Below are 12,783 nucleotides of genomic sequence, written 5' to 3' on the forward strand. Positions count from 1 at the left end.
ATTGTCCAAGACAATTTGTATGGACTCACCTGGGTGTGTTCTCCTTTTATGGCAGACAAGCTCATTGCCCTTTTAGTGGATAATTACTTAATTTGAGGGAACAAGGTGTTTTTGACAAAGAATTACCTGTTCTGTTCAGGGTGTGTGTAGTAGCATCATTTCTATTTAGTGTCCCATCACCAGCTTCTATTTGGTTGTAGGGTCTGCCACAGCTGAAATACATCAACAAACACAGACAATATGAAGAACCACGTGCCTTAGACAGTCCTGTGTAAAAGGATTTCCCACTGGCAGTGTGAGATTATGTCATGCAGTCTAAGTCATGGTCCAGGGTATGTTCTACAGACAAAATCACAGGAGAATAATAAAGTTTTATTGGATCTCGGGACAAAAATACAGAAAGAACTTGGATTAATTGCCCAACACCATTAAATGTGTGAATTGGTGTTTTCAGCAGTAAACCCGAACAATGTGATTTCTTTAAATATTTTTTTTTATTCTGCAAGTATACCAGCACAAAATAAACCCTCTAGATCTATATCTACAGCTGCCCTATAAACATGAATTAAAATTATGAAACTGTGCCAGAGTCTCATACAATCTTGCAGAATTCAGTTTGAACACAGTTATGATCTGGTTGCACTCTTCTTGCCTAAAATTTGAATATGTTCTTCTTAAGGAGGAAAATTATATTTAATCATTACTTCAGTGACAGCATACCAAGTACATAAGAACCAAGAGGGCAGAGTTTGCTTCATCATTTCCAGAACATAAATACATTTCAGGACAGACCACAATATCATGACCTTTTCAAATGACTGGCTCTTCCCTTCCATTAAAAAGCTTTATTCTTTGTGTATAGTTCCCTTTAAACCCTAATTACAATGTGACATTTTCTCTGGTTTAAGTCAGCATTTTGTGGCATATCTTATATACAACAGTCTTCACAAAGCAACTATTACAGAATTATTTGGATTGGTCAAACTTTGTACTAGAACCTTTGCACCATTTTAAGTTCAATATATAAAAATGGCATAACTCCTGGGCCAGTTAGCTTTTGGCTGGGTCATCCAAACATATCCTGGAGCTGGGTATGCCCTGCAAACAGCATGAGTTCTTGAAAGATTTCCAGATTAAAATGCTCATCTGTATTCAACGATACTTGTAGTGCATAGCCAAGCAAATAAATCTTGCATCAGTCAGATTCATAAACAAGATGAAAAAGTTATTAATTTCATTACTATCTACAACAAGCTTACATTGATTCTTTTCTGATATTTTAAATGCAATTCTTAGTTCCTTTTAATAGAAGGCTTCCAGAAATGAATTCCACTTGTGAAATAACAGTATTTTCCTGAAGCGATAATAAAGGCACAGCTTAGTAAGACTCCAGCACCTTTATGCTTTATTTCTGTTGTGTAATATACTTTTAATTTCAAATGAACTTCTCCAAATCCCAATTCAGGTATACCTTTGGAAAACTTAAAAGCACTTAAGTTTCTATTTAGTAATCTAAATCCATCTCAAAAGCCTGTTTGGATCTGACTCCAAACTCCAGTGAGGATGACTCCCTTGAGCAAAGCTCGAGTCTCAATTTTGACTTTCTCACAGCCACTTCCTAGCCTTACACACAGCACACTGAGACACATCCAAAATCATGTGACTGAAGGCAGAAACTAAAAACTATTTCCATAGATAGTCAAACTTGATAACAGCCATGCTCTCTGCTGGCTGGCCACTCGTGCTATGGCCAAAAGTAACATCTGGTGAACAAAGCAACCTTGAAACTGCACTGGAACAGACTTGGGAATACCAGTGCTTTCCACTGTTCTGAACTGGACACATATTGCAAACTCCAGTATTTGATTTAGCAACTGAATCCTTTCTGAGAAGATAAGCAGAACAACTTTCTTTCCAAAAATGCTAATTTTGCAAAGTAGGTGTGGTCTGTGTTCCCTAATAAAGGGGTAATTTAAAGTAAGAAATTAAACTGTGTTACTGGAGCTCTTAGCAGTAGAAAGAACTCATCTGCAGTTGACTTCTGGAAAAAAAAATATCCCCACAGTACCTAATCTGACTCTTCCTAGGGAAGACAGGACCCACTCCTCCAGAGAGAATGGGCTCCTCAGTGATTTTGAGAAGGCTCAAAATCACAGAGTCTTCAGGCACTTCTGGCCATAGCAGTCAGATCTTTCTATGCACATCAGGTGCCTGCTGTGCAAGCCTTGGCCTGTGCCCTAAAGGTGACTGCTCATGCCAAGGGCATGGCTCCAGAAACACAAGCTGCAAACATGAAATCCAACTTTGGGATCTGCAGGTCCTTGACAAAGAATTTGTTTAGGAATCAGGCTGTCCACCTGACAGGAGCAATAAACATAGGAATAAACACAGCCAACAGTCTCCCATTTTTAAAGAATTTTGTAGCATTGATCTACACATTTACTGAAGTACTATAAACCTGAAAAATCAATATAAATACTGCAGTAAAACACAAAAAACTTGTATGTGGGCCAACAGAACATGTTCATGAGAACAGCATGAAATGATTGCAAGGCATGTCAAATTATCATCTCACCTGCTGCAGATGATGGAGGGGCTGATAACAGGGTCTGACAGGGTAGGTGCACTCTGAGTAGAAGTTAAGACCTTGTGTGGCTTTAGGCCCTGCTTGGTGTCAGTGTCTGTGGGTTCTGGAAATGACACAGAAGATGTTTTCCCAGTAGGACTCGTGGCAGGCGTCCCCTGAATCGGCGAATGGCACGGGGAGGTGAGAGGTGAAATATTTGGTGGGATACCTGGCCAAGGACAAGAGGAGTGTTATCAATTGTGTTATCAATTATCAGAAGTGGCAGATGCTTGTATTAGTTCACTGTGCAGAAATACTCTTCTTGATATGCACCAGCATAGTCTCCAAAACCAAAATAGATAAAGAGAATTCCCTTCTCCACCCTGAGCCAAGCCCAGGGCTGTCACAGAGTGAGGAACTTCCATTGCTATCAGCCACTTTTACCTGCTGAAGATCTGGCCCAAAACACAAAGCATATTTTCCCTGGTGAGCAGGATGCACTGAGTGGACAGGCATGAAATGACAGAGGAGTTTGTGGCACCACTGTTGGTATCAACATGTGCTAGTGACAGAGACACAGCCCAAACAGGCAGCTCCCAGAGCCATCTGCAGCTCCTCTCTCACCATCTCTAAAGCAGGATCACACACATTCCCACAAAATTTGGATTTCTATAGGTTTGTAGGCTAGCAATAAAGCAAAAGAGCAATTTTTAGTAGCCATTCATTATATAAAATACTGCACTTCTGGGGCCATTTCTTAAAGATTTTGGCCTTGATCTTTAGTTTGAATTGATTTTTCTATATCTGTTGCTCACTAAGGGAGAATTGCAACCATTTCAGCAGCACACAGTACTGTACACCTGAGCTAGAGCACAGGAACTGCCAATATCCACATGTGCAACACCAGCAAGGTGTGGTTCTCTCAGTCCCTTACTCCACCTGAGCACCACTGCCAAGGTGAAATGCATCCAGTGTTTAATCAAAGTGTTGCTTTCTCTTGGAATCCACTTTACAATTCCTAGTCTCAGACAAAATGAGACTCAAAGTGCAAACTTCATCTATCTTGAAAGGAAATGCATGGAAATTGAGTTAGCTCCTGTTCGGAAGTTTGCAGGAACTCAGCCCCAGTGAATTTACCACATTCATCTTCACAGCCAAAGGATAGCAAGGCCTTAGGAACTTGAAGGGGTTTTATGTTTGAATTTTGCCCCCTATCTAAATGCATTCCAGACACAAAAATTATCTTAAAAGAAGGCAATATGTTGATCTAAGTTTATGAAATATTATCCTTGCAAGATATACATGCACAGTTCCAGTGTTTTTTCCCTGATAGAAACTTACTGTGATGGGAGGCTAAAATCTGATTTACTGTTGACAATCCAAGAGTTTAAAAAATGAAAAAAATCTGATTTACTGTGCTGTAGTTTAGAGATATTCAGCATCTCTGTTTTGATTAAGAGGATTTCTCCAGCAAATGCGGTATGTATTTAGTGTCTTGATTCAATGATTGCAAGTAGGATATAATGGCAATCTTGAGATCAGAACACTACAGCCTTCAGAGCAATTAAAATGTTATCAGATGGCCATGACACAGGGAAATGGCTTTAAAATACAGGAAACCTCTGTTTCACATTTATGAATTCATTGAGATATCAGCTTTCCATCCACCAAAAATGTGTCTTTAAAAACATTTCACAGTCTATTAGTTGCACAGGGGATTGAGCTGGATTATTGTCCATCTTTGAGATATAGGTTACCAAGGAATATTCATAACTCATACAGGATGCAATACACATGGTCTTTCAACAATTTGAACCAAGTCCTGAGAATTTAAACAGCACTTCTCACAATAATGTCTCTAATCACAGCAAGCTTTCTCCTGCTGGCAGAGATCCGGTCTCTTGAAATATTTTTGTTGTGTGTACTTTTGGGGTTTTTTTAAGGAACTAATTTACCAGGGAAGGTAAACACAAATAAAATTACCAGAAAAAAGCAAAACTTTTTTTCAATAATCCAACATTCAGCCATTTCCTGGCAAAAGTGAGAGAAAATGTGTCTTGCTACAGCAAGGATTTTTTCACAATCAAGATAAGAAAAGCATAAAAATACAAAGAGTGTTATTTAAGTACATCCATGCACTTAGGTCCTCCAGAACTACTTCAAATGTGCAGTGTTGAAGATATAAACAGATACAAACCAATGACTTCAATGTGATGCAAAACTACATATGAAAACACTTGAGTTTTTTCCAAAATAGGAAGACATAGCAGTATTTTAAAATGTGATGATGAGATAGAAAAATGAAAACTATCTCTCACAAACAACTTTCCCTGCATGTACGCATCAGGGGTTTGAGTGACCAGTCAATACAGAACAACTTGTTAATAACCAATAAAGTGATTGGCAAGAAAGCTCCTGACCAATTGGAGTCACACATGAGGTCTGTAAAACTGCACAAAAAAGTGAATAAAGACTGGGCTTTTTCCACCATGAAGAAAGCAGAGCCCATGTGATTTGCTGGCATGGTCAGGCCAGGCTGGCAGAGCTGGGGGTGCCACTCACCTTGGCGGCTCTGCCTTTTGGCATTCAGGTGGTTGGTGGAGGACACGGCGTAGGAGGTGGAGAAGGACCTGCTCTTGGTGATTGTCATCAGAATGGAGCTGTTCCACGAGTCAGAGCTGCCAAACCAGAGCACAAACAAGAAACATTTAACACAGGAAAAAGCCTCTTTAATGGCAGATCTTATCAAGTGAGGAGCTGCAACAAGGAGTAGGTGATACTGAGATAGCTCAAAATCTGGTGAGGGAAATGACATCCATGAGCTGGCTGAAGTGGTGTTTGTGAGGCACTCAGTACCACCTCCAGCAAAAATAGTTACAATGCAGCCAGTCTAAAGCTGGACTTCCCTCAGTGCTGACTACTATTTGCTTTATTTATACAAAGATGCCTTCATTATATTGTTCTGACAGCACAAAGAGGTTCAAAAGTTGGCTTGAAATAAGTTAAATTTATGTTCTCTTTTAACACCTCCTTAAAAGAGCCAGAAATGACACAAGTTCTCAGCAGAACTGGAAACCCAGTGTCCTCTGCTGCTGGCACCACAGCAGGCACACAACAACCCTTGGGGCACTGGAGGAACTCCTCAGGAGCCTGGGAAGGACTGGAAGCATCCTGTGTGGCTGTGCATAGTGGTGTGCCCCTTCATACCCTAACCAGGTGAAATACCTGCTGAACTCCCCAAAAAATGCCCCTCTCCAACCCTGGAGACATCAGTGCAAGGGAATTTGTGCTGAAGGAATCTAAGTGCACGTATCCTTGTGTGTGGGGAGCAGTGTTAGTCCCCTGCAGCAGCATGGGCTATGATTTTAGCCTTTGGGTGGTAATTGTATGCCAGAAGAGGCAAAAATTTTCTGCACAGCAAGAAAACTGTATTTATAATGAGTTTCCTGAATGACACCCATCAAATGTCAGCTTCTTGCAGGGATGCAGCACTGGCTCTTATCAAGCTGTGAGCTCTCTGGAGAGGTCTGCCAGGCAGCCCAGGCCCCACATTTCTCCTCACAGCCTCTCATCCAAGGGATGAAGTGACACTCAATGCTGAAGACAGACTTTTGATGTAGCACAGCTCCAGCTGAGCTTGAAAAAAATAAACTTGAAGGAAAAAAAATCATTCTGAAAGAAAAAGGCATGTGGTGCTGTGTTACCTCTGCAAACATGTTGTTTTGGACTATAAGTACTACCTACAAAAATACTTGCTGGCTGTCTTCATGGGCCCAAATTCTTAAAATCTGTGATGAAGTGAGGCAAAGAAAGAATACAGATGTTTAAAAAAAAAGTTTTGCTTTGTTTTTTCATTGTCATGAAGAATATAACACACTGGCCCACTGTACAGTAAAATAACCCAAACCAAAGCAAAAATCTCTGACACACATTCTTTGAGTTCCTACAGGCAAATCACCTGCTATAAAAGTGGGTGAGGGAAAGAATGTGGGAGCTCTATTATTTTTCCAGCATAATGTCTACCCAGTACAGTGACACGGGGTTGGAAGAATACAGAATTCTAATCTCAAACTGACAGTTATGGGGGATTTTTGCAAATATGTGACTCCAGAAATTCAGAAGTTATGTCCCACATTGTGAGGAACAAGCTGTATGTTTTGTAACTAGAGAATCTGCCACAGGGCAATTCCAGTGTCAGCCTCTCTCCTACTGTTCAACTTATGAAATGTTTCTTTCTCTGTGACCAGTGGAGTGCTTGAATTTGGTACAGGGGAAGTGGCAGATAACCAAGATATATTTTTTCTCTTCTGTTCAAAATTCTTCTCCTTGAAAGCAGATCTCTCTTGGTCTGCCAAAATTTTTAAAGGATTTTTTATAGGATTCATTTTCCCCCTTTCTGGAATACACATTGTTTCTCCTACTGTGAAAGAAGGAGTGCAAACAGTAGGCTGGGAGGCTTGACAGAGCTATAATTACACCACTGGCTATGACATCAAACATAGGAAGAATTGATAGCCTGCTTAGCTGGCTCCTCATGCAGAGTTATATAACAACCACAGGGAAGGACCAACAATAATATTTAATTGCTCTCCCTCACCCTCTGATTCCCATCTTGGGACACTTACACACTACGTGAGAGTGGGATCAACAGCATAAATCAAATGCACCCCCGGAACCACAGGTCTGGGAGTGAGGAACATTTGCATTTGGTTACAGCTTCCTTATATTTACTTTTACTGAGGCAGATGGGACTTCTCACAAAGGGAACTTTGGCAAACCACGTGTTTTTCTTGCATGAGGCTTTCAGGGTACTCTGCAGGCTGCCTTGAGCACCTCCACACCCTGTGTGACAGCCTCATCCACGGGACACATTTAGGTATCCAAAAAAAGGCCAACCTTAGAAGGAAGCTGCTCTCTGGAGCTGCATTCCCCCAATCTATCCAACAGCCAACACTGGTGATGTTGGGCCTTCCAAGGTCCTATCTCTTTCCCCAAATTTTGAATTTCAGAAAAGCACATGAGTCTTCTGATGTCCCAGCTCTGAATTCTCCTCTTGAACGTAGTGCTTTCACTCTGATCTTCCTTTCCCCGGTGTCGCCACACTCCTTCTTCATCCACCAGCCCCAAGGTGATGGCCCTTGCTGAGGTAGGGAGGGGACCTGAACTTCGTTCTCACAGGGTGGTACCACAACTGGCTGCTCTCCACCTTCCTTTGATGGCTCTGCTCCTCTCTGACCAGAACAGAAAAGTATTCACAGAGCCAGAAGGGAGGAAATCTTGTTGTAATGACATGGGGTTGAGGTAGTACAACTTTTATTAAAATCTCTGCACATTCCGCAAACAAGCTGGCTCCTGGCTATAAGCAGCTGAGCAGACACAACTCTCTCTCCATTCCATAGGAGAAATTCGTAGGATTCCTGAGCTGGAATCGTGTGCTTCAGGATTCCAGCTCAGGGATTAGACCCTGAGAAGAATGGGAGATGGAGAAGTGCTTTAGGAACTGGTTTAATGACAGGACCACATCAGTAGGTGTGTTCTTAGAAATTGCTGATGTAATTGCTGCAGTTTTTCTAGGCTGAGCAATAACCATCTAAGCAACCCCTACATCTCAAGAAAACTTTAACCAGATATCTTAGCCTTTCTTCCAATTTTATTGGGCAGTTCTGCACTCCATTAACATAAATAGTTCTTTTTTAAAATTTATTTTTCTACCCAATAATATGAATAATTTTGGCATAACCTGACAGAAAATGGGAATGCTGCTTCTTTGTCAAATCCATTTAGAGAAACATGAAGAAGTAACTCTAACACAGTTCACAGCCAGCATTTCTGAATGCATTTTGCACACAGAACCAAAGAAATCTGCCCGAAGAGAAAGATAAAAGAGAGAGGAGGCTATGTGTAACCTGGATGACGAAGATTCGTGAGGTTTGATGCTGGCACTGCGGTCCCTCCTGACTGGAGCTGGCTCCAGGGTGGGCAGTCCTGTGGCTGATGTGGTGGTGGTCCAGGTGGAGGACACTCGTCTCAGCAGTCCTGGAGGCAAACTCCTCCGTAAGCGCTGTGGGGAAACCAGGGCCCTTCAGTTGGTACAGCTGCAAAACCTCTGCACATGCACAAATAAACCACTTCCATTGGCTTCATTCCGCCAGACAACACCTTTAAATCTGGGTTCTCCCACGGATTATTCATTTCAAACACAGCCAATGCTTTAAATGCTTCGACAGTCTGGACCATCCTCCCTATCTCAAGTTTAAAAACAGGTATATATACATCAATATCTATATATATATATGCACAGCCCCATAGCCACACATGTTCAACACCTGATGTGGCCAAAGGTACTTAAACAAGTTAGCAAGGCCATAAAAGTGATTGAAGCATCTGTCATGAAAGGAAAGGCTGAGGGAGTTGGAATTGCTCAGTCTAAAGAAAAGTCTCAGGGTAGATCGTACCAGTGTACACAAATACCTAAAGGGAGGGTGTAAAGGAGAAGGGTCTTTGCAGGGATGCCCAGTGACAGGACAAGAGGCAGTGGAGCAAGAACTGAAGTACAAAGAATTTAATTAAAATTTAGAAAAATATTTTTTTTACTGTGAGGAGGCCTGAACACAGAGAAGTTGCCTGAAGAAGCTGTGAAATCTACATTAACGGAGATACTCAAAACCCAACTGGACATCTTCCTGAGCAACCTGATCAAGGCTGAGCCTAGAGAAACTTTCTCCTCAATGAGCTGAGGGACAGGACTGGACTAGACAATCTCCAGATGCACTTTCAACCTCAACTACTCTGATTTAAATTGTCATGGATCCTCAGAATCAGAGATTCAAGCCAAGAAAGTCTGTAAGAAAAATAAGGCAGGGGAGCTCCAACTTTTTTCCCTGCCATATCTACTCAATCCACTGAAATAAAACTTTCATGCTCTGGGATGTGATGTCTCAAAAAGCTTAGAGGAAGCATCACTGTTTACAGTAGATTTTTCTTAACCACCCCTGCATTTTTCTTTCACCTGTCTCCTCCATTTCTCCAAATAACAGGATTCACATGTTTTTTTTCAAATTTTTGAGTGCAAAGATAATAAAGGATCTTTTTTGGAGCCAGATTTGCTGTTGCAGATCCTATAACTTTGTAAGCTGTTTCTCTTGTGAAGTTCTCGTGAAATGTTTATAGCTAAGAACTAAAATAAATATATCTGCAATGGAGAGCTTGGACTTTGCCAGAGGGTTAAGAAATATGAGATGGAAGACATCTGTGGTTCTGAAGCTCAAAGTTGCAGATAAATATGTTAACACATTATCTCCTTACACAAAATGCTCAGTGTCAGATGGTTAAGGTGAAGGTCCTATATCTGCTTTTAGACACTTTAAATAAAGACATGCAAACTATTTATTTTATGAACCGTGATATATTCAGGTCAATGAATTCTTCAATCTAATTAGTTCTCTGTAGCATTAACTCATTTCTTCATCCTTCATTTCTCTCCTCCTCATAGGGTATTATGCAACAGCAAACTTGTATCTGTTCCCTGTGTGTGCTCATGTGATAGCAGTGCTCTTCCACTTAACTCTTCCCCTCAGAGCCTGGGGTACAGCCATTATAGATATGGTCACTAAAATAAACTGGGAAATGTGCTTAAAAACCTGTGAACATCCATTTTGTACATACAGCTGCTAAACAGGCAAATAGGGTGGCAATTATCATCACACTAAGCTGTAATAAAAGAATCACGAGCATTGCAATTCAGATGCCTGGAAATGCTGGAATGAATGACTGGCTGTGCCATTTAAACTGTAAAAACATAAAAGCATTTGACTGTGCAATGTACTCTGCCTATATTTAATTTTACAAGGGAAGCTGCAGTACAAAAGCATTTTGGTTTAGTTTCAGAAATGAAATGTAAGCCTTGCAGGACAGCTAATTAGCAACAAACCTACAATTCATACTACTTCAAATCTGATGTGCTCTTTCTAGCTGTTCACTTGCTAAGTGTGGGTGGTTAACACTGGTTATTTCCTGCCTGATCCCTGAGCATTCATAAAGCCATTTTTCAAGGCAGCATTACATTTATATTTATGGTTGTCATCTTTTTCTTCTCAAGACAACTTCCATGAGCTCACAGTATTTGTCATACTAATGATTGTGATATTTTTGTTAGTCATGAAGGTCATCAATAGAAACTTTTTAATTGACTTCTGTAGAGGACACAGTTTCCAGCTACATCAGGGAAGGTATAGGTTGGATATTAGGAAGAAATTTTTCACCAAAAGAATAATAAAGTACTGGAATGCTCTTCCCAGGGAGGTGTAGAATCACCATCTCTGGATGTGTTTAAAAAAAAGGACTGGACATGGCACCTGGTGCTACAGTCTAGCTGAGGTGTTAGCACACAGGTTGGACTTGATGATCATAAAGGTCTCCTCCAACCTCATCATTCTGTGATTCTGTAGGTTTCACCTTTCTAATTAAGGGAAGGAAGAAGAGATGGCAGTTCACACAAAAATCCCAGTGACATCTGACAGCCCAATGACATCCCTTTAGGGAGAGGCAGGCTCCAGCACTCACCTTGGGAATTGCCAGTTTCTCTCCCTTCTCGGGACATTCCTCCGAGTCGGAGCAGGTGTAGTTCTCGCTGAAGGACACCAAGGGATTCACCCTGGGCTTGTGGATGGCCTGGAAGGTCAGCTGTGTGTTGAGCAGGTTGCTCACTGTCCTCAGGGACGTGCAGACGTTGGGGGGCAGTGAAGGATCAGCCAGGAGATCTGTGATGAGCCCGTGGGCCTCTCCCATGACAGCGATGTCCACCGTGATGCTGGTGCCAGAAGACTAAAGACGAGAGAAATAATACAGGTGAGAAAACAGCAGTGAACAACCTGCTGGGCACTGCCTCAAGCTGTGGTGAACTCTTCACAGCTTCTGCTAAAGCATCTGCAGGTGGAAAAATAATAACATGAAATAATTCTTTAAATACAGAGAACAATGCTGAATAGATCGATCATCGGTCTACAAAGACTTTGGAATTCCATCATATCTGATTTCACAGCTTCCACCATCTGCAGCTGACTCAGCCCATCTGAATAAATTGTTCAGGCTCCCTGTGGAGACGTGGTCAATAGCCAGGGCCTATTTGCACAAACAGTTTTTTGGAGACATGGCTTGGGATGGGAGGAGACTCTCCTGAGAGATGCCTGAGTACTAACTACAGAACAACTAATCTAGAAAACTAATGCTCAGTGCTTAGGCCCAGATAAATGAAATTAATCCCAAGCATATACTGGGATTTGTAAAATATCTCCATTCAACTAAATTACAGTATTCTGGTATGGTAGCAACAACATTCTTCTCCAAGCAATTGCATATTGGGCAGCTATATCAAAACTGAAATGGAGTAAACAAGTAGATTTGTTTAAACCTTGAAGTTGTCAAGTCTTTGAATTGACAGCTATAGAGTACAATTGCAAAGGTCTGAGGATCTTTAAACTCCAATAAACAACAGTGAGACTTGGATGCATAGAGAATTAAAACACCTAAAAATGCAGAAGGCATATGGAATTTCAATGCAGAAGTGACATTTCAGCCCCACTAGCTGGTGCACTAAAACCCTCCATAAATTCTGCATGGAGTTGCTGTTTCAAGGCACTCCAAGAGTGACCATTTTCCCTTTGTTGTGTCTCTGACACATAAGCTCAGTCCTGCTGCTCCTGTTTGGGGTGTAGCAGGTGTACGTGCAGTTTCCCAGAGAGACCATTGCAGCAGATTTTGTGCTAATTTGCTTTCATGTATTTCTTAGAAAAAGCTAAAATACATAGTTTGCTTAATGGGGAAGTTATGTCTGTGAAAAGAATGTACAAGTTGCTTGGAGTGGCAAGCAAAGAGCATGGAGAATTGGTCAGACTGAGAAGGAGAGTGATTAAAGCCCCAGCCAGGAATGACTCATGACAGCATTCATGGACCTCAAAACACAAAGAACAGAGTAACACAATTTGACACTGCTTCGTTCTCAGAAAAGCCTTTACAGGCAAATAAAAAAGCATTTTTGAGGAAAATGGCGTATTAGTTAAGTAAAGCTAAACCCCTTCCCTCTGTCTTCCCAGTTGCATAACGTGGACATCAGTCCCTTGGCAAACAGATGTTTCACTCCATGGATCCCTCCTCATGTCCTGCTTCTTGCTAAGACTGAGGTAAGCTGCAGGACCAGAAGATGGGCTTCCTCACTCACC

At 41.4% G+C, this 12,783-nt stretch overlaps 1 protein-coding gene across 2 annotated transcripts in view; it reads right to left on the reverse strand.

Moving 5' to 3' along the window:
• PDE3A (phosphodiesterase 3A) overlaps positions 1–12,783 on the reverse strand; it is a 203,202-nt gene that overhangs the window by 17,230 nt on the left and 173,189 nt on the right. For both annotated transcript variants that reach the window (XM_054281858.1, XM_054281859.1), the window contains 5 exons: positions 11,129–11,389; positions 8,473–8,627; positions 5,129–5,244; positions 2,576–2,795; positions 127–212 (listed from right to left, as the gene is read on the reverse strand). In XM_054281858.1, coding sequence (XP_054137833.1) covers positions 127–212; positions 2,576–2,795; positions 5,129–5,244; positions 8,473–8,627; positions 11,129–11,389 — 838 coding nt within the window. The remainder of the gene's footprint in view (positions 1–126; positions 213–2,575; positions 2,796–5,128; positions 5,245–8,472; positions 8,628–11,128; positions 11,390–12,783) is intronic.

The sequence above is a fragment of the Melozone crissalis genome, unplaced genomic scaffold (genome assembly GCF_028551555.1).
Source record: "Melozone crissalis strain CALT ecotype California unplaced genomic scaffold, PUWL_Pcris_2 ptg000033l_1, whole genome shotgun sequence".
Lineage (NCBI taxonomy): Eukaryota > Metazoa > Chordata > Aves > Passeriformes > Passerellidae > Melozone > Melozone crissalis.